Genomic DNA, 25352 nt, shown 5'->3' with positions numbered 1-25352 from the left:
AGAAGCTCCAGGCCCTGGGCCAGGAGGAACCGAGACAGTGTGCATGGCCAAGATTCCAAGGAGCCGGGACTCCTGTGGGCAGCAGCAGCCAGTCACCCAAATGCCTTTGATGAAATCCAGAAGTCCCAAGCTTTGGGGCCAGTAATATACTGGCAGTTCTATGCTCTCAGCTTAGCAAATACTGATTTTTTAGTGGAAAAAAAAAATGAACCAGTGAGAGAGAGAAAAGACATGAACCCCCCTCACTCCCAACCTCAACCCCTCCCCCACCACATACACAACAGATACTCTGTCCCTTTAGGATGTGAATCCTTGGGGACAGGATGGATGACAAAGGCCTGAATAGAGCTGGTGAATGGCAGGTAGAGATAGCCAATCCTCATGAGATCAGACACATTTGCTTCCACCCACATTTTCCCAGTGAACTTTCATCTGTGTTATCTTTCCCCACCCCCTGGCCTGCTTCTCTAGGGGAGTATAGAATTTCTGTTTCTTTTTGCAGACATCAACAGCTACAGCTGCAGAAGAATTTCCTTGGTCTTCTCTAGAAAGACCCAGCTCAACACTTGGTTTCCTTTGTGACTGGTGTGACCTGCACTATCTTGTCACCTGCCTTGCCCTCCCCTACAGGGCTTAGTCGTGACTCACTAATCAACATTGATCTTTGGATCATTGGTCATCGTTCTCTCTCTAACTCCTGAACTGGCTGGGGTTCAGATGGGGACCCCAGAAGCCCCCAAGGATATTTCTCTCTCCCAGGGCATCCGCATGATGTTCTATGTCATGAAGCCCAATGAGACCTCCTTCCCAAGTTTGGAGGAGGTGCCTGATTATGTGAAACAGGTAAGATCTGGGAATACAGGGCAGGCTTTCTTCCTAATCCAGAGATACTTGGAGAAGCACAGAGTTACAGAGACAGAATGGGAAGGAGAGGGGGAAAGAGGGGGAAAGAGGGAGGAGAGAGAGAGAGAATGAAAATATATCATTTCACCTTCTGCCAGCAATTGGTAAACAACAGTAAAATTATCACATGGTCACTGCAGTAGACCTGTGATTTCACTGACATTGGAGACTCCTGGTTGAGAAAGTTCCCTCTCCAAAGGCAGACTGATTCTTTTTATACAACTAGAGTTGCAGAATGCACTGAAAATTTTAGTGAGTTTCCAGGATCAGGCAGCACTTGAACCCAGATACTTTGGAAAGACCTTGAAATAGAGTAATGAGAGAACCACCCTTGAATCTTGTCTCCAGCCCTTAGTGGTTATATGACCATGAACGAGTCTCGGTTTTCCTCTGACCCTCGGTTTCTCCCTTTTTAAAATGGCTGGTGTCTACTTTGTAGGGTTGTTGTGAAATCAAAGGAGAGAAGCTAAAGTTTGGAAAGCAAACTGTAAAGTGCTCTACGAATGTTGGCTTTTATGGTCATTAAAGATTAACCAAACAAAACAACCTCATTAAGTATCCTCTATATACCAGGTGCTTTTCTAGACCTTAAATATATAAGAACAGTAACAAAACATTATCTGCCCAACAAGAGCTTACATTCTCTCAGTGGGCACAAAATGTTCCTCTCTAGATGGAAACCAAATAGGTACAAGGTTATTTTAGAGGGAGGTCCTAGTTGGTGATGAGGCAGCCTAAGAAAGATTTCAGGGATTCTAAGGGACAGGGATGAGGAGCTACAATATTCTACCCCTGAGGGTCAGCTAGTGCAAAAGCACGGGGGTGGAGGAGGGGATGCTGTACAACAGAAACAACAACTAACAGTTATATATCTCTCTAAGATTTGCAAAACGCTTTACAAACATTGTTTTATTTGATCCTCACAATGACCCTGAGAGATTGGTGCTATTATTTTTCCCATTTTACACATGAGGAAACCAAGGTAAAACAATATTAAATGAATCACCTGGGATCATAACGCTAGTAAATATCTAAAGGCAAGATTTGAACTCAGGTTTTTCTGACTCCAAGCCCAACACTCTATCATTATAGGTGCCTCCTAGCTGCGGAGGAAAACCTGCTTGAGAGTAGGGACCTTGTACTTGGGAAATATCGTGGTACAAATCCTACCTGCAGTGATAATTAACCATGAGACCATGGACAAGTATGAGTTTCAGAATCATCTATAAAAGGGTAGTGGTGATGTGAATACCTAAATTACTTCACAGAAGACTCAAATGTGATCATTCAAAGTCTGCATTGGAAATTTTTAAAGGTCATATTAATGCCATTTATTTTCTTTATCATCTTAGTTTCCTAAGAAATAATTGGCCAATCTGTGATGACCCCATCCTGTAGAATCCCAGGTTCATCTCATGTTTTACTTCTTCTCACTGTTGCTCCTAGATATGCTAGAATTTAAGAAATATCCTAATCCCTGGCAGCTTTCATGCTTTACTACTGGTAGATCTGTGCAAAAGGACCCTAGATCCGGTGTACTTCACCTTCAGTGTATGGGATAGACCAATGGATCTTTAACTGTCTACATAGATGCTCAGCCCTCTCCTCCGGGGGAAGCTGGATGCCTGTATTATGAGCATGTCTACCAGTTGAGTGAATGTTCTCTCCCAGGCTGACCTCAGACCAAGTTTTCTCTGAAATTCCTCGCTGTTCAGAACCACTTTTCAATCCCAGGCTCTGGCAAAGAATAGAAATGGAAACAACCAGAATTAGAACCCAACGTATCAAAGCCCAACACCCTCCCTGAACTGTTCTTGCGGCATTTACTAGCTCTGACCAGAAATAGACAAAAATATGATGAGAGAGAGAATGTTCTTCAGAGCCGGGTTTGGAAAAGTTCAGAACAGCTGACCTGCTTCCAAGTGTTTGGATGCTTTGGAAAAGGGAGTCTACATTAAAAACCCCTTTCTGGATTGCCTGCGACTAAGTTTCTTTCTAATGTGAGAAAGGAAAAATTGAATTTTTCATTTAAACAGAACTTAGCTCTATTGACAATTATTCTCCAGAAACACTTTGTCTTAGTTATAAGAAAATAACACATTCACATACTATGTTGTCCTCGGATTGCTTTCTCACAAGTCTCCTACAAGACTGGTAGCACAGACACCCTCCTTCTGATGTCACTTTACAAATGGGAAAACCAAGGGTCTGAGATGTGAAAGATGCCATGCCATGTCTCCTCATGCAAATACCCCATCTCTCTCCCTTGACTATTTACCATCCCTAAGATGAAACTTATTGGAGTAAACCCTGACCAAGGAAAGGATATTTCAATAAAGACATTTCCTTACATATGACTTGCTGGAAAAAGAAATTAAAATGTATTTTTCACTTAATTTTTAAAAAATGATTATTGAAGTAACTATACCCAACAATTAAGAGACTTGCTCAGGGTCACAATCCCCCAGTGGAGCCTCCTTCTATGAGCCTGATTAGTTTGATTTAAGTCACGAAGTCTCAGAATTAAGATTTCACAGGCCATTTTGACTAACTTTTAAATCAGCAGGGACATCACCCTCTCCCCAACCCACCAGTGTCTTATCACATCTGAATAACATGTCCCATAATATCTTGATTTGCTTGTCTTTTTAGACCCAATCTGAAATCTTCTGTTTTATAACCTTAATAAAACCTTGACTGGCAGCATGGTATAGTAGGGCCAGGCTTGGAGTATGTAAGACCACCCTGGACTAGTCTCCTAATCTCTCACTAGGCTTGAAAACCCACCAAGGTTAGAAATTGCAGAACAGATACTTTTCTGCATTGGCACAGTGGATAACCTCACCAAAAATGTCCTTCATCCAAGGAACGATAAGTATGACTTTCTCAATGAATAAAGGGCATTATTTTCTTATTCCCTCTCAATGTAAATCTATTTTTCCCCAAAATTCAAAAGGACACCTTTGGCAGACCTCCTGCCCCATATCCCTTGGGCTCCTTTTCCCCAGGGAGTAGAAGAAGATTGTCTCAATGACATGAATAATCAGGAAGCTCAGCAATTCCACGTGTGCTGTTTGCTGTACAGAAATCTCATTTCTGGGAATTTCCTTTGCAGGCGACACCATTTTTCATTTCCTTGATGCTGCTCGAGTTGGTGCTCAGCTGGATCCTCAAAGGGAAGCTAGCAGGAAGAATCGATGATGCGTTAACCTCCATCTCAGCAGGTGTCCTGTCGAGGCTTCCAACGTGAGTGAGACTCTTTAGTTATAGGGAATAAATGTACCTGTATACTCCCAAAGCAGAGTACAAGAAAGTGTTCTACTGTATGCAGACAATGTCTATGTTACAGCTATTATGTGAAAAATTCTGCTGTGTTCTAATCTAGAAAATCCATCTGTCTGTGGTGTGTTCAGTTAGGTCGACTGGGATATTCAGAAACTCAGTCTGGCTATACTTTCCCCTTCCTTCCCCTAACCACTGCTCCTACACGTGGAACCTTCCATTTGGATATAGGGCAAAAGAAAAAAAGACGGCCAAGCTAATCACTGACTGCATCTGAGGGAGCATGTACCATTCTGCGTCCATGGTCCCCCATCTGAAGCCTGAAGGTAGAAAAAGATTTGTTTGTCTTTCCTGTTTCCTGTTCTGTGGGGCCAAGACTAGGAATTAGAATTAATCACTTGGTCTTCATTTCAGCAGCATTTTCATGTCTATTTTGTGCTCCTGGTTCTTCTTTCTTTGTCTTGACCGAGGATATTATGTCGTTAGATTTGGAACACATCTCAGAAAGCACCTAGTCTAAACCCCCTCCCTTAATGCAAGGCTTATGGAGGTTTTCTGAATTCTTCCTATTTCTTGTTCCTTATTGTGAATTATATTATATGTTGTGCTGTGTCATGTCATTTCATATCATGTCATATAATTTTGTTACATTTATTATGCTATGTTATATTATTTTATATCATATCACATTCATGTACTGTGGTAGCTTTAACCGTATCCCTGAATCAATAGGACCAAGACTGGCTACCATTTGTCTTACTTTTCCCCTACTCTAAAAATATTTCTGTGAATATTCTGATTGATAGGGGACCTGTGTGCTATGTGAGTGTGTGTTTTCTCTTTGGGATATATATCCAGGAGTGACATCACAAGAGTAGTTGGATACTCTCGCTTTTATAAAATTCTGTTATATTAAAATAATTTATTAAACATTATTACATGCAGGGTCCTATTAATCATGGTAGAGGGAAAGGGAGTGCTAAAGGTAAAAATAAGTCCCTGACTTCAAAGAAATTCCATTGGTTGAAGGAAACAAGATGTTGACAGAAAAGTAAATACAAAAGAGCATGCTGTAAATATGAAGGGCCAATTCTGAGGGTATGGGAATGATTGGGTCATAATAAAGAGGCTTTGAGAGAAAGCCCTCAGATACCCAAGCTGTATGCTTCTGTCTCTTCTAGAAACAAAGTTGTATCTGTGTCTGAAAGGGGATTATGGTCCTCCACACAGTAGAGGTGAGGAAGGGATATTGTAAGGGAGGGTGGGGGTTTGTACAAGGTAGGAAATGGAAGAACATGTATGGGGACAGCCAAGACTGTTTGGGGTGGAATATCAGGTGTATTGTAGTTGTCATTCTTTTGTGGCCAATCTCCAGGACTCCATTTAGGATTTTCTTTGCAAACGTTCTGGAGTGGTTTGCTGGTCAGAAATATTAGCAAAAGAATATAAAATCAGATGAGAAAGAAAGATTGCAAAGGATAGTGAAGGTATTCAAAAGCAACCTGTGTTTTCCCCTAGAGGTGATAGCTGGCCATTGGAACTTCTCTGGTAGCACAGAGCAACAGGTCACAAATGGATGCTAGTCAGGTCAGTCTATTGTATGTCAAAAAAGGGAAATTTGTTTCAGTTAGTGCATCTTTTTCCAACCTCACTCTAAATAAAAACAGATTTTTGTTCATTGTAAAGGATGGGGTTCACTGGCCTTTTGGTAGCTTTCTAATTTAACCAATTATTCTCACTAAGTGTTAAGCTGTGTTTCCTTCCTACTTAAGAACTGAATGTGATGTCAGAGTCTCCTGGGACAGAGCAGCACAGACACACCCTTGTTCTAGCTCTGTGTGTGTGTGTGTGTGTGTGTGTGTGTGTGTGTGTGTGCGTGTGTGTGTGTGCGTGTGTGTGTGTGCGTGCGTGTGTGTGTGTGTGTGTAGGATGTGCAGAAGGAGAAGGCTCCCTTGGGTATCAGAGTCCATTCAACAGAGAACATGGGTGAGGAGGAGCTGCTGAGGGGCTTGTGGTTTGTGTCTTAGGTTTCCCACCCAGTGTTTCTCACTGTGCTCTAAGGGCTTGTCTTTTTGCATTTCTCAGGACTTTGGAATGTTTTTGTGATCCACCCACAAAAGGAGGGTGGATTCTTTTTTTTTTTTCTTTGCCTTTTATGAAATAAAAATTTAAGGGTTATAGAAAAAAGTAAAATTACAAATTAGTGTAAGTCGAAAAGGAAACAAATAGTCAAAGCCTTGAATTTGGACTCAGGAGGCTTGATTTTAAGAGTTCTGCCACTTACTGTGCTGTTATGAGCTGTTGAAACTCTCTGGGCCTCAGTTTCCTCATCTGTTAAATGGAGAACACAATTCTTTTGCTACTAACCTCCTGAGTTGTTATGAAGGACAGATGAGATAACATCTATAAAGCATTTTGCAAGCCAGAAAACCCCTAGTCTATATACCCCTAGCAATTGGTACGTGTTGTTATGAAAAGAAATCATTTGTAAAAAGAAAAGAAAAAATATTTTCTTCTCTAATTTGTGCCCAAATACTTGCCTGTGCCAGTCAGAACCCAAACAATTCAGTACCTCAGTAGTTGAACTTTTTGATCCCATTTGGCTCAGAATCTGACTTTATCACACTATGACCTCTCTTCTCCCTTGTATCTCTTCCAAGTTGAAGCAAGTACCTTGGAAAACTTCGAGGGGGCAATATCAATTGAGTTATTAAAAATTACTTGGTGGCCAGTTTAACTTCATTAGTTCTGAGGAAGTTAAGTATATTCACTTGACTCAATGAATTTATTTCATCAAAATTGGGCACTGGAAGGATGATGAAGATAATTTTACAAAGGAGAGAGATGCTGGAGTTGTGGTTATGAATCATGTTTTTGTGACTGCAATTAAAACATCATGGTTAATCACAAGTGATTTTTAAAAAAAAAATTCATGTATTTTGCTGATACTTTTTCATATCACATTGCTTTCTGAAAACACTCCTCATCCCTCTCCTTGAAGTGAACCTTCCCTTGTGTCAAAGCGAAATAGTTAAACTAACACACTGGGTAGACTAACCAAAAATCTCACAACATATGTACCATTCTGCACCAGTAGTCCTCTTCCATTCTATGTAGAGGAGGTCTATTTCATTACTTGTTTTTTACAAGTGTTACTGGCTATTCACTTAAAGTTTCCATCATGTGATCACTTCTTTTACATTGTTATAGCCGTTCTGTATATCATTCTTTGGGTCCTGGTTGTTTCAATAAGCATCCATGTATTTAATCTCACATTTCTTAGAATTCCTCATGCCTGTATTTCTTATTAAATGATAATAGGAAGTTTCATTGTGATGCCGCATTTTTCTTGCCAGTTCTGTAATCAAAGGGCATGAAGTTTGTCTCCACTTCTTTTGTAGGAAGGGACTCTATTCCAGCATTTCTTTCTTTTGAAGGGTATTTAAAGCCTTTGATGATTTAAACCTATCGCATGGCACTCTTCATGTACTCTGCCCTTTAGCCAAACCCCCTCCAACATACCCATACACACACACATACACATACACACACACATACACATATACATACATATACACATCCCCACCTCCATACACACACACATACCCATACACACACACATACACATATACATACACATACACTTCCCCCCTCCCCCACTCCATACACACACACACACACACACTGTAGCGGCAAGCACCCTGGCATACACAGAAGGGTCTGCTTCACAGGTTCTTAGATCTGCTTTTCTAAAAGGAAAGCAGTTTTTCAGGGATCAACAATCTTCTTTAGTTACACACCAAATGAGAAAATACAAGCAGAGAAATAAAGACAAACAGACAGGGCTTCTAATTGTCGGACCATAAGCAACACATGCATCACAGTTTCATCAGACAGATCCAGTCGTCTGACCATTACATACATGCATACATAGTGACCAGAGAGAGAAGCACCAACACCTGTGCTTTCAGTCAGGGGCCTCCTTAATGGCTACCCAGAGTCTCATATGGCCAAATAACCTTCTTCTATTAAGTGAGTCCCAAAGCAAAACCTCACCTCAGTGTGTGTGTGTGTGTGTGTGTGTGTGTGTGTGTGTGTGTGTGTGTGTATATACTTTTTAGAGCCAAAAGGCACAATCCTCATGATTCAGTGCCTCATTAGAAATTAACAAAAGGTACCTGAGGCCTATTAATGGGCAGAGGAGATTTTTAACGCTAAGTAATATTTTTACACACACACACACACTCACACACACACACACACTTCATTCTATATTCTTGCATAGGCTTTCCTCCATGCCTGTAATGTATCTCTCCTTGATGTAGTCTCTAAGAAACCCCAGCTTCCTTCAGTAAAAGTATCTAGTATTTACAGAGCACTTAAAATTTTGCAGGTCACTTTACAAATGTGATCCCACATGTTTCTTACCACAAGCCTGTAAGGTGGGTATTAGTATAATCCCCATTTTACAGATAAGGAAACTGAGGCTGAAAAGCTGACTGATTTGCCCAGTATTGCACAACTAGTATGTTAGACAGGGTTTGAACTAAGTATGACTCCAAGTCCAGAACAGTATCCATGGAACCATTTTGTTGCCTCAAAAGTCTACTTTTGGAAGTCTTTCCTAGTAACACTCTCTCCTCTCTCCAATAATGGTGTATTTACTTATCTGCGGAGGGGCACCATTTCATCATAGAGGTCTGATTGCAAAATCAAAAAGGCATGACTTTGAGTTTTGCCTCTGATAAACACTAGTGCCATGATCACAGACAATATCCATAACTTTTCAGTGACTCCTAATACTATAAGCTACAGAAAAGTTATGGATAAAATTACAGATCTGAAATAAGAAAAAAAGTTTTTAATAACAGGAATATCTAACACTTTAAAGTTTGCCAAGTGTTGCATGAATGTTAACTGATCCTCCTAACAATCTGGAGATGTAGGTGAAATTATCATCTCCATCTTACAGATGGGGAAACTGAGCCTGAGGGAAGTTCAATGAATTGCTCACACAGCTAGTAAGGATTTGAGGCAGGATTTGAACTCAAGACTTCCTGATTCCAAGTCCCTTACTCTATGTACTGTACCACATAGCTACCTGTTTCTTTTTCTGTAGAGATGTCTGTAGAGAAAAGGCCCTTAGGGAAATGTTTTTTTCATTTTATCTCAGTATCCACATTGCTTGGAACAGGGAAAACTTTAGCATCTTGGCAGTACTTCTCTGGATGTTTTCCCCTTTACCCTCCCCCATTCTCAGACATAGGTCAATTTACCAGTGTCCCTCCTGAAGTGTGGCTCCCATAGTTTAGCACAGGATCCCTTTGGTGGTCCAGGGTCAAGGACAGCACACCAGGAGTTTAGTGTCTGTCTTAAACTTGGAACATTCCTTTTAATTCATCACACTTTTCAATAGTAAGTAAATGTTTAAGAAATGCTTGTTAAGGGCAATTTTGTATATATTTTATGTTAATTCTTCTGTAACACTTTATTTTGCCCTTAGGCAAATGTAAGTTCTTTGCGGTCAGGAACCAATTTGTTTCTTTCTTTATGTCCTAAGCACAGAGCTAGATTTATAGTAGATGACAACAAATGTATGATGTATGAATAGCTAATTGGGTTGTTACAGAGCCCAAAGTTGGGATTGGTTAATGCCAAGATATTTAGCATGAAGCTGCCATGACACTTCCGGAATTTTACAAGAGCAAACATCCCTTTCTACAAAAGGACAAGGGCAGCCCTAGGATCTCAGGCAACTGGAGGCAATAGTGCCTGACATTCACCTCCCGCAGCTGAGTGTCAACCAATCAATAAGTGGGCACTGATGAAACAGTTTCTAAGTGCCAGGCTGTCTGCTGGTTCTTCTAGGAAACAAAAATGAAAGCGTCTGTGTATATATATGTATATGCTATATGTGTGCCTTATCAGAGACAATATCCATAGCTTTTCAGCGACCCCTAATGTTATAAATTAAAGAGGAGTTGTAGTTACATTATTTATCTGAAATGAGAAAAAAAGGTTTGTAATAATAGCGATATCTAGCTTGTGGATAGCATTTTAAGATCTGCAAAATGTTGCATGTGTATATATGAAATAAGTACACACACGCACGGCAAAAAGCAAAGGCAGAGGCCGTGGCTGCTCTTTATCTAGTCCTCTGGTGTGGGAAGCAGAGTCTTGCACCTCTAAGTCCAATGAACAGGTATGTCGGAAAACAAAGGATAAGCAGACAGGTTCTGGCCTGGCTTCCTGGCTGCTGCTGCTCAGGTTTCCCTTCCCCTCAGTCCCCTTTCAGCAAGAAAAGATCAGGGAAACTCTACAGAAACCGTTAAAACAATATTCCAGCAGAAGCCGCAGCATCAGGGGACATGGGAGTGCAAATCATTAACAGCTGAGGGTTAGATTAACACACTGTGGATCGTATCCTCTCCCAGGGACTCATTTTCATTTTCTTCAGGAGCCACTGAGGCTGGCCATTAAGGCCTCTGGTTCCTGCACAGAAAATGTGGCAGGAGGATGGGGCAGATTCTTCTTTTTGGGAAATAGCATTGCTTCCGTCCGTTTCTGCATGGAGCTGGGTACTCTGAAGGCAAAGACGTGGAGGCCATCTAACAGAGTCTGGGGACAGACTTTTCCCACTTCTCAATCTTTGCACTGGAAAATGTGCCGAGGGTGGACTGGCCTGGCCTATTAAACTTGGGGTGGGGGGGAGGAATAATCCGTTTCAATGTCAGGTCAAGGTCATATGTTCCCAAACGGAGGTCAGCATCTCTCAGGACAGAAGAGGTCATTTAAATCTGGTCAAGGGTCCTTCTTGTTTTCTAGCCCGTCTCTCCGACAGCGGTTTGTCAGAAGGAAAAAAGTCCAGCTGCATCAGAGCCTGGATTCTGGGAGCAGGCAGGAAGGCAGACAGCTGCGGGTTTGCCCCAGCTGATCTCCGCGGAGAACCGAGCCTTCCCTGTCTGTGCGGAAATTTCTGTTTGCTGGCGTTAAGCACATCGCATTATAGGCAGGTATTTCTGCAATCAATCGCTTCCTCTGCACACATGCTCACAGAGCACTTAAATTCAATAAAAAAAATCGTTACAGGGATAGGAGAAAAAAGAGGTTAGGTGGTTCTGTTTTAGAAAAAACTCTAATAATTACTAATAAAACCTTAAATAGTGGGTGAAATCGGGCTACTAATCTCAGAAGGAACCACGGGGAAATCATGACATCTTTTCCTTTGTATTAAAAGAACATCTTTCGCAGAGCTCTCTTGTGACGCTTGGGCCCCTCTGTTGTGACTTCCTTGAAATGTTTCTGGTTTTGTAAACTTTCTTCTCCCTGGAGAAGTTTTATACCACATATAAATATCTGCAGTTGGTTCGCTATTTCTTAGGCATCTGTAATTCTTTCGAAATAACAGATTATAAATCAAACTAGAATGTAGTTCAGGTATAGTCTGAAGTGGAATATTTACAAACGAGAAGGCATGGTGTTCCTTTTTGTGAATGGGTGGTGGCTAAAGTCTGCTTCCAGGCACGCAGTTCATCAGCTAGCCCTATGTCCTGGCTCTGCCTGCCATGTTGGGGAACAGGGCTTCCCACTTCTTAGTGAAAAGAACCTCCGTTTATCAAGGTTTTTATTTGTTTGTTTGGGAGGTGATGGATAGAGGATAAGGAGAAGAAATTAAGTTCCTTAGAAATGTTTTTGACCCTGACCAAAACAACAAGAACACAAAATAAAACCAAAAAAAGAAAGAAAAAGAAAAATGAGAACTGGAGTTTTAACATTCTATATTTAGCGTAGAAGTAATAACAGGGGCTGGCAAGCCTGATTCTCTAGTGAGAAGTACTCATCACTTGGAGCGACTCATTTAGTAACTGCATGCTAATTTAACAAGAAGCAATAAATGTTTCATCCAACGCAAGACCTGTTGTTTATTCCAATAACCAAGAGATTACAGTCAACTCACAGTAGGAGAAAGAATGGGGCAGGGATGACACGAGTGTTCTTGGTCATTGCATTTCAGAGGAAACCTCCGTCTACTTTGTTCTAGCCTTACTTTTGCTATTTTTTACAAATGTTACTTTTCATAATTAATAACTATGCCTTTAGGAAATTATTATGATCCTCAGCTTTTCAAATTAATTTTAAACAAAATTATCAAGCATATTCAGTGTGCATTGAGCTCAAAATGTCTGTATAATCCATTTTTATAATAATTTTCCAAATTAAAAAGTTGTAGAATTTATTTTCTTCATATACCTATTCTATTATATTTGCAAAAAGATTAAAAAATATTTAAAACATATGTTGTTTCATGATTTGAAGAAATTAGACTGAAAGAAATTAGACATCAGTCTAATGTTCTGATTCTCCTAAATGTGATACCACTGTGGTTCCACTGTGCAGGGTCTCAGGGTGAGCCACATAGCCCCTGGAAGGCATGGTATCCGTTGTGTTCATGCTAAATAAAAATCAGTATTCCACTAGATGGAGCAAAGCAGCAGGCATTTTTGCAGACGGGCATATCTGCTTTCAGGGTCAGCATCCAGAAATTTTTTTGGAATATATGTGTATATGTGTGTATGCGTATATGTACATGTGTGTATATATATACATATGTGTGTATGTGTGTGTAAAAGAAAAAAGAAGAATGCAAAGCAGCAGCCATTACGGTATGGTATGTTTTCATTGGTGATTTGGTTGGTTGGATTTTATTTTCTGCCACATATCATTACAAATGAAAATGAGTTTAACTTCTTTCCCCTCTCTCAAGGGGGAATGTTCAGGCCTAATTAGTACTTAGATAGCCAAACATTAATTGAAAGATCATTTATTTCATTTTGAGGTGTGGCTTCCTTGACTCATAATTCTCTTTACTCCAGCCTCCTCCCTCCTCCTAACAAACCCCAACCCCCAAAACAGAAACAAACCAAACAAGGGAAACAAACAAAAATCTGTGTAGATGTACACGCTAGGGGATTTCTACAATACTCTCATCTGAAGCCCAAGTGACTTAAACTCGCTGACTTTCATGAAGTTCATAGGGAAAAGGCTTAGAAGCCTTTCAATACTGGAACATTCTTTGCAGAGCGATGACTGTACTTCTAGCAGAGATCTAACCTGGGTTGAGGGTATCAAGGTTAGGCTGGAGATACCAAAGTCAGAGGGTGCACAATAGAATTTTCAGTCCTTTGTTATTTTATTACCTTTAATCCTGAAAAAACACAACTTAGCTTCTAGTAAAGCAAGAATAATTAAAATAGGAAACTCCCAGACTGATCCTTCTCCAACCTGGCTTCTCTTCTCCACCCCTCCTACACCCACAAAAACAATGAGGGAATGTTTGGTTTCATTGACATGGACGCAATTTCTGGCCCTTGCTCCAGGAGCAAAGAGTTCTCAGACCTGACTCTGAGTTCAGTTTCACAGATGAAAAGCCTAATGATAAAGTAACAGCAACAATAATGATATTTATGTTGCACTTTAAGGGTTCCAAAACACTTTTCAAATATTCAGTTTGAGTCTCACAGCAATCCTGGGAAGTAGGTGCTATTGGTTTTTCCATTTTACAGATGAGAAAACCGAGTCAGATAATGGTTAAGTGACTTGACCAGGGTCATACAGCTGAAATGTGTCTGACCTCAGATTTGGACTCCAGGTCCAGACCAACTGGGCTACCTAGCAGCTTCTATTTAGGAAATAGGGAATTTGAACCCGTTTGCTGTGAAACTTTCCATGTTAAAAATTGTATTTTGTTATCAATTTATCCTAAGACTGCATCTTCATCATCTTAGAAACTGGAAGACAATGTGTTTTGAAAGCAGCCAAGAGTATCTGGTCAATTCCTCCCAGTAACTGAGTATTCATTGACAGGTCCTCTTCCTAGTGTAGAGAAAAAATAAATTTGTGTTTGTATAAAGATCATTATATTTAAAAATAAAACTTCCCTTGGTTGAAGAAATAAGTTTTTGTCTTCTGCCCCCCACCCCACAACTAGAAAGCAGACTCTTGGGTTATTTCATATTTGGGATTCAAGCTTCTTGAAGTCATGGGTTTTTCCTATTATTATTATTTTTTCATCTTGCCTATGTATGTTGAGTGCTGAGTTTTTGCCCGGCACCTACGAGGTAGCACCTAAAGCGTGTGTGTTTGTTATCTTGAATTGGGAGCAAAGGGGACTGTCTAAGGAAGGCCTCTGTGTGTCTCCATCACTGACTTGGCAATATTTCTTTCTCCATAACCTTGTAACCCTAAGATTGCAAGCCCTTGGTCCTCTATTCATAGTTAATGACTAAGCTAGGGCGGATTTGGGAATTAGGTCCCTAATCCCTTACCCTAACCAGCAGGCCGCATCCCCACCTAAGAATTTGGGCTGGATGTGTAGCTCTCCGATTGTTTCCGGGAGCTCTTTCCTCCCCCCAGGCTGGGTTTTCAGCTTGGAAGTAGAAATTCCAGAAAGCAGAGTCATGTGGGGGTGGAAAGGTGTGGAGGGGAGAGGAAGGAGCTGGGGTTTAGGATTCAGGGTCTGGTGGGAACATTTTGGAAAATGTAGGTGCGATTTCCTGCAATCAAGGACTTGCCAGAGCTTGATAATCATTTCCCAGCTGTGTTGTTCTGGTGAATTGTTCCTAGTGCTGGTGAATTCATGGCTGGGTTTGCATGTTAAAAAGGGGAGGAGAGCAGCTCCATCTTGCTGATAGAAGGCAGGGAAGAGAGGTCCCCCAGCGCCTCCCGCCTGGCCTCCACCTTGAGCCCGGCTTGGCTTCATGTGCCTCAACTGGAGAATGTCAGGAATATTTCTGCTCGATTTGTGTCAACCCTAATAAGGCAGTTGACAGGGTAATAAATTGGGTGTCTGCTCGAGACCTGGCACCTCTAAAGGAAAGTTCGGGGGATTTCCATCACAGGCAGCTTCACTTTGTTTAGTAAATGAACCTTTCTCAGGAAGCCTCCCCTTATTTCTCCCTCCCTCTGTTCTCTTCACTCTCCTTTCTCTTCTCCCCTCCCTCTCTTCTCTCCTTCTTTCTTTCCCTTTCTTCTTTCTTTTCTCTTCTTTCCCCTCTTTTGTCCCCACCATCTTCTCTGCCTTCTCTCTCCTACCCTTTCCTCACTCTCTTCTCCTTTCTTATCCTTGCTCTCCCTCTATCTTTCTTTGATTCCTCTCTCTTTTCTTCTTCTTCCCTCTCTCTTTTTTGTCTTCCACTTCTTTTCTCCTTACTTCTTCTTCTCCCTCACTCTCTTCTCCCTTGCTCTCTTCTCATTCTCCTATTCTCCTCTTTTACTTTCTCCTCACTGCCTCTCTTTCCTCTCTAGTCTCTTTCTTCCTTTCTCCCTCTTTCTTTCCCCCTGCCTCTATCCCTCCTCTCTCTTCCCTTCTCTTCCCCCTTCTCTTTTCATTTCTTCACCCTTTCTCTTCCTCCTGTTTTCCCCTCTTTCCTTTTCCTTTTTTGCTCTCTTGTCATCTTCCCTCACACTCTTCTCATCCTCCCTCCTCCCTTCCTCATCCTCCCACTCTTCTTTCCCTTTTCCCTCCCTCTTTCCTTTTTCTCTTCCTACCCTCCCTGTCTCTATTTCTGTCATTAACGTCATTATATGACAATATTCATCACTCACCACTAGAAAACCTTTTTCATTTGGAAAGGAAAGCATCAACACTTTGGAGAAATAACAGCAGCCCAAAGTCATATTTTCATAGATATTTGAGGCTATCATAGCATTCTCATTATGTGATGGAGGTGTATTATAACTATGCTTATCCCCATTTCACAAATGAGGAAATTGAGTTTCCCAGAGCTTAAGTGACTTGCCCACAGCCACACTGCTGGAAAGTGTTCAGGCTGGAGTTTAATGGAGTTTTGATCTCACGGACTCTTCAGTATCTATGACTAGGGAGTCACCATGGTGGAGGTGCTAAGTTCCATTGTAAGACCAGGGTCCAGTGTTATCAGTCAATTTACATTTAGGAGTAACCCCAAGTGATCCTGCCCCGAGACATAGGGTGATCCCAAAGACCATGGGATGCTGAGGCTTTTGAAATGTGAAAGTCATGATCAAGATTTTCCTACTCTCACCCCCATCTTCCAAATGATATTATGTGTATCTCTCTCTCTCTCTCTCTCTCTCTCTCTCTCTCTCTCTCTCTCTCTCTCTCTCTCTCTCTCTCTCTCTCTCTCTATATATATATATATATATATATATATATATATGTATATATATATATATATATGTGTGTGTGTGTGTGTGTGTGTGTGTGTGTGTGTGTATAGCTTCAGCTGTTTCCCTTCAGTGTCCATCTATCTGTCTGTCTGTGTCTAGCTAATGAACCGTCTCCTCTCATCAGAAAAACAAGTGAACATCCTCTTCCCAGAAGACAGTCAATTGGAACACTGCCCTGTTGGACTTGAGAGACCAGTAGATTGTGAACGTACTGCATATCAGATTATCTGTTTGCCATTTAAAGGCATTCATTCCTATCCAAGTGCCTTCCTTCTCTTTATACACCCTGTGGTCTAACCAAACTGGTATCTTTCTTGTTCTTCAGACGTGGTATTCCTTCCATGCTTTTGCACTATCTCCCATGCCTAGAATGCTCTGTGTCTTCATTTCTGTCTCTTAAAATAAAATGTTCTCTTCCAAACTCTTCTAAGCCCTACCTTTCACAAGAACTGCCTCTTCATATCCCTCCACATACTAATGCCCCCCATAATCTTGCATTTCTTTTAGGCGTCATTTGATATATACTTACATTGTATGCACAAGCTCTCTCTTCACTTTATTGTAAGAATATCTGAGAATGCAGACAGTTTTCTTTATCTGAATGCTCATTGTTGAGTACAGTGCCTGGTATACAGTACATGTGTACTAAACGTTTGCTGACATGATTGATATGGGACAGGAGTTATCCTGGCACGTGGTAGAGTGTTTCCTATGCACCTCCAAAATTTGTATCTTTCTTTAAAAATAATTCTTTCTTCCCAAGGTTGGAAGAATCAAGAAGGGGGTATTTTATTTTAGTAGGGGTTGTTGGACTAGGGCTGACCCAGCATGAGTGCTAGAGAAGGGATAGGAAACCAGATCTCCATTCCCATGGATCCTAGATTAGAGGGAGAGCAGACTTCATCAGGTTCAGAGAAGGGAGAGGTAGGATTCACTGGTTATTATTAAGGTACAGTATGCTGCAGAATACAATTAGGTTATCTGGTCCTAAAATAGCTGAATGAATTTGTCTCCTTTTCTCAGTGAATTAATTCAGCTAAAACTAAGCAACAACATCATTCTTCCAATTTTGCTTTTTTTTGGTTGTTTAGGACCCAGCGACCATATGAGGGCAACTGGCCACTTTGCAAGCCATTTAGGCTATGTAAGAATCCTCTCTGCCCCTGCCCCTCACCCCCCCAACAGTTATTTACATTTTTATGTGCCTTGTAACTCTATTGGGGGCTCATTTCAGACAAATTCTCTACATATGACCTTGCCCACAGCATCTCTGTAGGGGGAATAAAGTTTTTTTTTGTTTTTTGTTTGTTTGTTTGTTTTTTGCTTTTTTTTTTTTTTTTTTTGCTATATACTTTTTTATTCCTTGGGAGCATGAAGCCAGGTTTTGGGGAGGGGGGGGGGGAAGTCAGTGAATATCCTATCCCTTTAATTTTTTCCCATCTGTAGTTCTTGGTAAGAGACTGAAGACTTTGGAGTTGCACAACATGTTATTGACAAAAGCATTTGGCACCTGGTAGAGATCCAATGATGAATGAGATGAATAGCTTGGAATCAGTTGGTATCCAAGGAAGTATATGCAAGAAAGTAAAAAAAAAGTGGGCTTAACAAAGAATAAAGGTTTTTGTCATTAAACAAATAGGGTCTGAATTGAGAATTGTTTTTCCATGATATAAAATCTACTAATTAGAGTGTGTGTATGTGTGTGTGTGTGTGTGTGTGTGTGTGAGAGAGAGAGAGAGAGAGAGAGAGAGAGAGAGAGAGAGAGAGAGAGAGAGAGAGAGAGAGAGAGAGAGAGAGTATTTTAAATGGAATACGCAGGTAATTCTGGAGCGTGTAATTGTAAAAGACAGAAAGACACATTTATATGTCTCCGCTGAAACTGTGCCCATTTTCTGAAATACTTTATACATTAGCAATGCATTGATGAGTGAAAGCTCGTGATATAATGTGTTTATTTCACTTTGCAAAGCTGAGAGTGCAGATATCAACCATTTACACATATATTTCCATATCTGGACAGATGCTGCTCATTGTTAAAGCGACCCACCATAAGAGAGTCACCTCCCTCCTCATCAATTTCAAGGCAGGACAGCTCTCCTGAGCCCCAACCCAGGGGAAGCCCTACGAGCTTTTCTCATTTGCTTGTGGCTCTGCTAGTAATTTTAATAATGGACTTTGAGAAGGAAGCTGCTCGATGGAAGGAATTTGAGAGTATTTCTAAGCACATCATCTCTAATTTAAAGTTACATAGTAAGATGTGGTGATGTGTAGTCTGGCTCAGCCCTGGGAGCGGTCCCCACTTTTTATGACTTATTCATCACAGTGCCCCTAGGACACTGGCTAGGATTGTATTTAACAGATGAGAAAACTCAAGGCGTCAAATGGAGAAATTGTTTTTGTTTTTGTTTTTGTTTTTTTCTGGGCTTAGACAGAGAAATCAGAAGCAGTGTTAAAGTTAATGCTCCTAAAGACCCAGGCACTTGTTTACCTCAATTCTAGCTCTTGACACTTACTAATCATGTATCCACAGACAAGGCACTGACTTTGGAGCCTCAGTTTACCTGTAGGAGGTCACAAAAACTGTAATATGCATTTATTCAGTTGATTTTCATTTGTGTCTGACCCTCTGTGACTCTATTTAGGGTTTTCTTAGCAAAGACATTACAGTGGTCTGCCATTTCCTTTTCCAATTCCTTTTATGGATCAGGAAACTGAGGCAAACAGAGTTAAGTGACTTGCCCATGGTCACACAGCTAATAAGTTTCTGAGACCAGATTTGACCTCCTGAAGATGAGTCTTCCTGATTTCCAAACTTGAACTCTCTCCACTGTGCCACCTACCTGCCTATACAACTAATAGGCACCTAACAAGATTGCTAGGTATGAGATAATTCAGACTTTAAATCCTTATATGAATACTAACTATCTGTTATTATTGGGCCAAAAGCAGTGGCTAGATGGTTTAATGGCTAGAATGCTGACTTTGGAATCAAGAAGACTTGAATTTCGTACCTGCCTCTGAAACTCACCAGCTGAGTAAGTCTTGACAATCAAGCTTTCCATCTCAATTCCCTGATCTGTAAAATGGGGATAATAGAATCACCTGTCTCCTAGTGCTGTTGTAAGGATCAATGAGTCACTTAAAAAAAATATTTTGTAAGCCTTAAAACACCAATGATGCTATTGCTACCGATGATGATGATGATGATTAGAGAGCATTGCTGGGGGAACTGAGACATTAATAAACTTAATTCGAAGTTAATACAACTACTGTGTCTCAGTCTTGATTTGAATGTCCAAGGTTTTTAGGGTCCAAGATTAGCCCTCTATCCTCTCTCTCTCCCAAGGCCTTTCTTTTTTTGCAATGGACAAAATGGATGACCCTTGGTAAGTGACAGTAATTAGATGATGACCTGTTGAGGGTTCCATTTTTGACTCCCAAGCAAAGAAGGCACCTAGAAATAGCAGGACTTGAAATGAGAGAAATGCTCCAAGGAACTGATATGTCTGGAATGTGACCTCAGGTCTGTCCTTCCATAACCATAGATAGAAATGATGCAAAAGAAAATGAAATGTATGCATTTGCTGTATATACTTTCTGAGTGGAAGGTGGGGAGCTTAACCATGCAGAGATCTGGTGAGAGGTACCTGGGAGTATTTAAAAGGTCTAGTTTCAAAATGTTAGTGGAGGGAGTTAGTAGCTACACCTTCACTTCTGAGTGAAATGACTTCTCATTGTTCCTGGGCAAGTGTCCAGAATGGATCAGAGTCCCTCTAGACACTGCTGGAGCTCTGTAGGAATACAGTGTGTGCATTTTCTGGAAAGTCTACAAAACAGAGGCAAAACTAAGGTGAGGAGGAGGGAGCTTTGCTCTAGATGCTAAAATTAAGAGAGTATTTATATGAGCTTGAAAACTGTTCAATGCTTCAGAAACAGCTGTGCTTAACATCTTTTATTAAAAGTGAAGAAAGAACTTTGCCATGAGAACTGCACTTGTAGCTCCTGTATCACCCAATCCCTCCAGGCAGCAGTGGCCCAGAGCAACATGGGCCTGCATGCCTCAATCAATTTGTCCTGAAAAGGTGATTTCCATGTGCATTTAGTAAGAATTTCCTGGAGGACATGATATAGCGTTGTTTTTGTTTGTTTTGTTTTGTTTTTAAATTTTGTGCTTCCAAATGTTTGCTGGTTGATTAATTGATTTTCACGCAACTTATCCTGAGGACATACACACACACACACACACACACACACACACACACACACACTGCTAACAGTAGCTTTGCTTCACTGTGTATGTGTGTGTGTGTGTGCATGTATAAATTAGAGAAGGACAGATCATTTTCAGTTAAAATACATGGTATAAGAAAGTAAGCAATGTTTTAGAAATATGGGAAAGCCACCATCTCATTAGTCAAACTGGCCACCAATTGAACCATGATCCTCCCTTTCAAAAGGCTCCCACTGGGTTCTTGAGTCAGTCTGGGTCATCACTACAACGCAGGAGGAGATACAGATGGGGCATAATTTCACACTGAAGGCTCCTTGGAATGTGCCAGGCCTTTTGTGGGCTCTCACTTGATATGTAGAGGGAGAAAAGAGCAAGAAGAGCCTTCCCCTTCATTTAATGAAAATGGAAGCCTGGCAGCTGTGATCCTGTCAGCTCTTCTGCAAACAGACATGCCTGGCATCTTGGAGATCCTTCTGATATGTTATATTCAAGCTATGTGCTTGTATCCAGTAGAATGTCAGTTCTTTGTGAGAAAGGGTATTTCCTTTTTGTCCTTGGTGATGTACATTGTTGGACACAAGAATCCTTACTTTCCTCCAAGGCTCAGCCCAGCTACCAAGGCTTTTGTTAAGAAATGCCCTGACATGCTCCCTCCTTTGTAATATTATCTTCTATGTACTTCTGTGCCTGCATGCGTGTTGTATTCGTCCAGTTTCCCCTGCTCTCAGTTGTTTTCCAGAAGAAAGTCACCTATACAACCTGGGACAAGGCATTAGAGTATGAGCACAGAGATTGTCTTTTGGTTCTTTTAATAGATGATTATCATCATCCATTAGCACTATGCCTGACACATAGTAAGCATTTAATGAATATTTGTTGCATTGAATTGAGTTAAAACTCCCTGGACCTCAGTTTTCTCATTTGTAAAGTGAAAAAGTTTGGTTTAAAGGCATTGTCAGTCCCTTCCAGTCCTGGTTTAATGGTCTTATGAATGCAGGATGTGTGAGGGCAAGAACTGGGTTATTTTTCCCCCTCAGTATCCCCAAGTACCTTGCACAATGTGTTAGACAAAGTAATTGTTTGATAAAGAATTATTGCATTTCCTAAATATAATTTTGCTTCTAGCACACGAACCTGAAGCTTACCTTTGTTTCCTTTGCAGACTCTTTTTCAGGAGTATTGAGTTGTCCACTTATATTTATGTGTGGGAGAATTATAGAGTCTTCAATCTGCCTTGGGATTCTCCATGGACATGGTATTTGACCTTCTTGGGAGTTGACCTAGGTTACTATTGGTTCCACCGCATGGCCCATGGTAAGTTACAATGAGACATCTCACCGATGATTTGTGTATATGATGGTTGTGAAGTGTATTAAGATTAATTATGGGAATGCCTTTGAAATTGGAGTGGAAAAAATCCTGTCATTCTGAAGATGAAGAAGAAGACAAAGGAGGGGACCAGAGTATATTTCTTAAGTTTCTCCTCCCCCCTTTCCCATATTCATCACCAAAGGCTGGATAATATTGAAAGTTGTCTGAGTCTTCCACCCACTAACTTACATCCGTTTTCCTTTGTTCCTGGTGACGCCATCCTAGGATAAATGGAAAGACACTTGTAAACAGTGTAGCCTTCCCCATCAACCTGATTGAATGTGAATTTAGAAGGGAGTTGGAACAGGCCACTGCCTAGGTAATGTGGGGCAATGCCAGGAATATGTAAGCCTTATTCAACCTCTGGGCATCTCTTTCACATTCCCAGGAAAAGTGTAATCAGCTATGAACTTAGCAGATTAAGGCATTCCCAGGCTTTAAAAAAAAAAGTACTCACCCAAGGACAATCTCACCTCTTCTATAGAACCCTTGCCAGACTGGATTCTAGATTGCTCCCCTGAGAGGAAGAGAGGCCAGGGAGCCTCCCTTCAGAGGGGCTTTGTGGGGCAAAGAAAAAGTAAGAGAAGGGGCATTATAGGGACTGGCCAGGGTCCAGAAGAGACTGTGGCTCTGGCAGGGAGGGGAAAATGAGGTCATAGCTGGAGGAGGCTGATGTTGGTGGCAGAGGATGAACTTCTGTGATGGAATGGGGATGAGAGGGAAGTGTTCCGCCTTGAAACAATGCTGTGGAAAGAAATTCAACATTTTGGTGGGTGGGTGAACTGAGTGGGTGGGTAGGAAGGAAAAGGAGGAGATCTGGAATAATGATGAGAAGGAGGCTGGGAGGTCAGAGAGAGCTGGGAACAGGATGAATAAGGAAGGTATGTATGAGGATGGGAGGGAGTATGAGGGAATGTCCCTGCAGGCAATGACCTGTCCAGGCAACCAGAGAAGAAACATCCCACAGTCTTACATTGAAAAATCTTTCCTTTTCTGGAGAACTTTTTTTTTTTTTTTTTTACTTTATGATAAAATGGATTTTTATGTTAAAAGATCCTGTGTTTAACAAATTAAGCATGAATTTTTAAAGGAGTTTTATTTGTTTTATGCTAGAAGTAGGTGGCATAGACAGTAGTGAGAGAGTTGAGTCTGGGTTGAAGGAGGTGAGTTCAAATCTGAGCTCTGGCCAGTCTAACTTTGTCAGATCATTTGGTCTCTAGAAGCATGAGTTTCTTCATTTGTAAAATGAGGGAGCTTAACAAATGGATCTCTGCAGTTCTTTCTGGCTCTTTATCACCCTGGCATCTATTGCCTTTGAAACAATTAAAGAAATAATATCTTACTGGCATACACATGTCCCAAACCCAAGGATGGGATCAACCATGAAAGACTGCTAAATCGAGCAGAAATTATTTTTTTAATGGAGGGCTTATTTATAAACAGCATTTAACCTGCTGTATGTAAGTTATTAAACATGAGTAAATAAAGATGAGGAATCTTATTTTTTGGGTCAAATTTATTGACTAATTTTGACCTTTTATGCAGAAAGATAAAAGGGAAAGGGTTATCATCCCTTCTTTCTCTAATTGGATAAACTTGGCATGACTCGTTTGAGGCAGGGCCCTTTCACTAGCACCTGGGAGTAGGAGGATCAGGTCCTTCCCATATCTGTAGTGATGTTCGTATAAACATTACCTCTACTCTCCTGTGTCTCACTCCTCATGAGTTCCTCACCTTGTAGCTACATACCACTGTGAGAAGGCTCTCTGAGCCCAGCTAAGCTAGTCCTCATGGCCTCGTGGTTGTACTCACTGCTACCAGGCTTAGACTCCAAAGCTTTCTAGTTTGGTGATACCTGTAAGAGCCCTGACCAAGCCTTCAAGGACTTAGGAACCCCTGAGTCCATGATGTAGTACCAGCATAAGTCCTGAGTGGAGAAGGAAGGTAATAAGGATAAATGAATGGTCCTACTGGATCAGTAGAGGAGAGGAGCCATATGGCTAGGCCACTGCTTAGGAGCTGGGTGGGGTGGGCTTTCTCGAGGTTTTTTGTCAGATGCACTTATGGTTTTGAGTGGGCATCATAGCTGGCAGGCAGGGATCTTTGAGGCCATTGAGGTTAACCCTCGTATTTTTGAAATGTGGAGATTGAGGCCCATAGGAGACAAGTTACTTGTGCAGGGTCACAGAGCTAGGAATGGTTGGAGGCAGGATCTGAACCTAGACCCTCCTTATTCTCATGCCAGGGCACCTTCTAGCACACCATATTGCTTGTTGGAGAGCTTGACAACATGCTGCTGATGCCTCTGCCATCACCACCACTGCTACTAAATGCAAATTCCTGTTTCTGGGGGAAATCCTTTAAGCCCCAATTATTTGCCCATATCTTATTGTAATTTCTCCAAAGTGCTTACCCAACTGGCTTGTGCCTACAACTCTCTCACTGCCTTCTTATAGGTCTTGAGGACCATCCCTACAATTGTTTCATGATTCTTGTCTACTTACCCCTGTGGACTTGTTAGTCCCGGGGGACTCCTGTGTTAACATTTTTGTACTTACTGTGTATATTGTTTGTTGACTCTGTTGACCACCATGCATCAGTTGCTAGAAATCTTTCCATGCTTCTTTGTAAGCCATCACTTTAATCATTTGTACTATGTGCTTGTCACATCAGACACTTACTAAAGTTAATCGAACAGAGTTATAGTCCATTATCCTCATGTACCACAATTTGTTTGGTCACACCTCAGTTGATGGGATTTATTTGTTTGTATTTCTTGGCTATCACAAAAAAATACTGCTATAAATATTTGGCATATTTGGAGACTTTCTACTGAGATGGTCTTCCAAGTCTCAGAGTTGAGAGGAAGGCACATGGATGTCAAGTGAAATTGGTTTTCAGGTTAACATTTCCCTTTTGGCTCACTGGGATGTTATTCTCAGTCAGGCAAGGGGACATCCGTTTTCTTTGTTGTTCTTATCTGCTCTTTGGGTTAAATATTCAAGAAGGAAGTGGAGGCTTTTAAAAAGACAGAAAAGTGAGGGGAGTGGCCTCAATATTCCCCAAGGCCCCTGCCAGCACTTCACAGGCTATGAAAGCAATTCAGAAAGAAACTGCTCTGTTGGTGCTAATAAAGCACCAACTGTAAGACAGATACTAATGGAATTTCCTGTACAAGAAGAAGATTCACTTTCTTCAAAGAAACTGAAATAATTTATTTGGAGGAGAATGAGGTATGGCATATACCAGCCTTAGAACCCAGAAAATCTGGATCTAACTCATTAAAGTTGGGTGACCAGGAGCATGTACTAGTCCAAGTGAATGACTCAATTCACTAATGATAAAAGAAATACAGATC

At 41.1% G+C, this 25352-nt stretch overlaps 1 protein-coding gene across 5 annotated transcripts in view; it reads left to right on the top strand.

The window, feature by feature from the left end:
* Nucleotides 1-457: 457 nt before the first annotated feature.
* The window catches only part of AGMO (alkylglycerol monooxygenase), a 413111-nt gene continuing 388216 nt past the window's right edge, over nt 458-25352 (top strand). For 2 of the 5 annotated variants that reach the window (XR_011976493.1, XM_072650818.1), the window contains exons 1-3: nt 461-843; nt 4019-4149; nt 21786-21937. Coding sequence is in view for 4 of the 5 variants with exons in the window: in XM_072650818.1 (XP_072506919.1) it covers nt 718-843; nt 4019-4149; nt 21786-21937 (409 nt within the window). In the remaining variant the exon portion in view is untranslated. Of the gene's footprint in view, nt 844-4018; nt 4150-21785; nt 21938-25352 lie in introns of all 5 variants that reach the window. The other 3 variants (XM_072650816.1, XM_072650815.1, XM_072650817.1) reach the window with 3 other exon arrangements.

This window comes from Notamacropus eugenii, chromosome 3 (genome assembly GCF_028372415.1).
Source record: "Notamacropus eugenii isolate mMacEug1 chromosome 3, mMacEug1.pri_v2, whole genome shotgun sequence".
NCBI classification, from domain to species: domain Eukaryota; kingdom Metazoa; phylum Chordata; class Mammalia; order Diprotodontia; family Macropodidae; genus Notamacropus; species Notamacropus eugenii.
The sequence above is the reverse complement of the archived record's forward strand: the minus strand, read 5'-3'. Positions and strand labels throughout refer to the sequence as shown.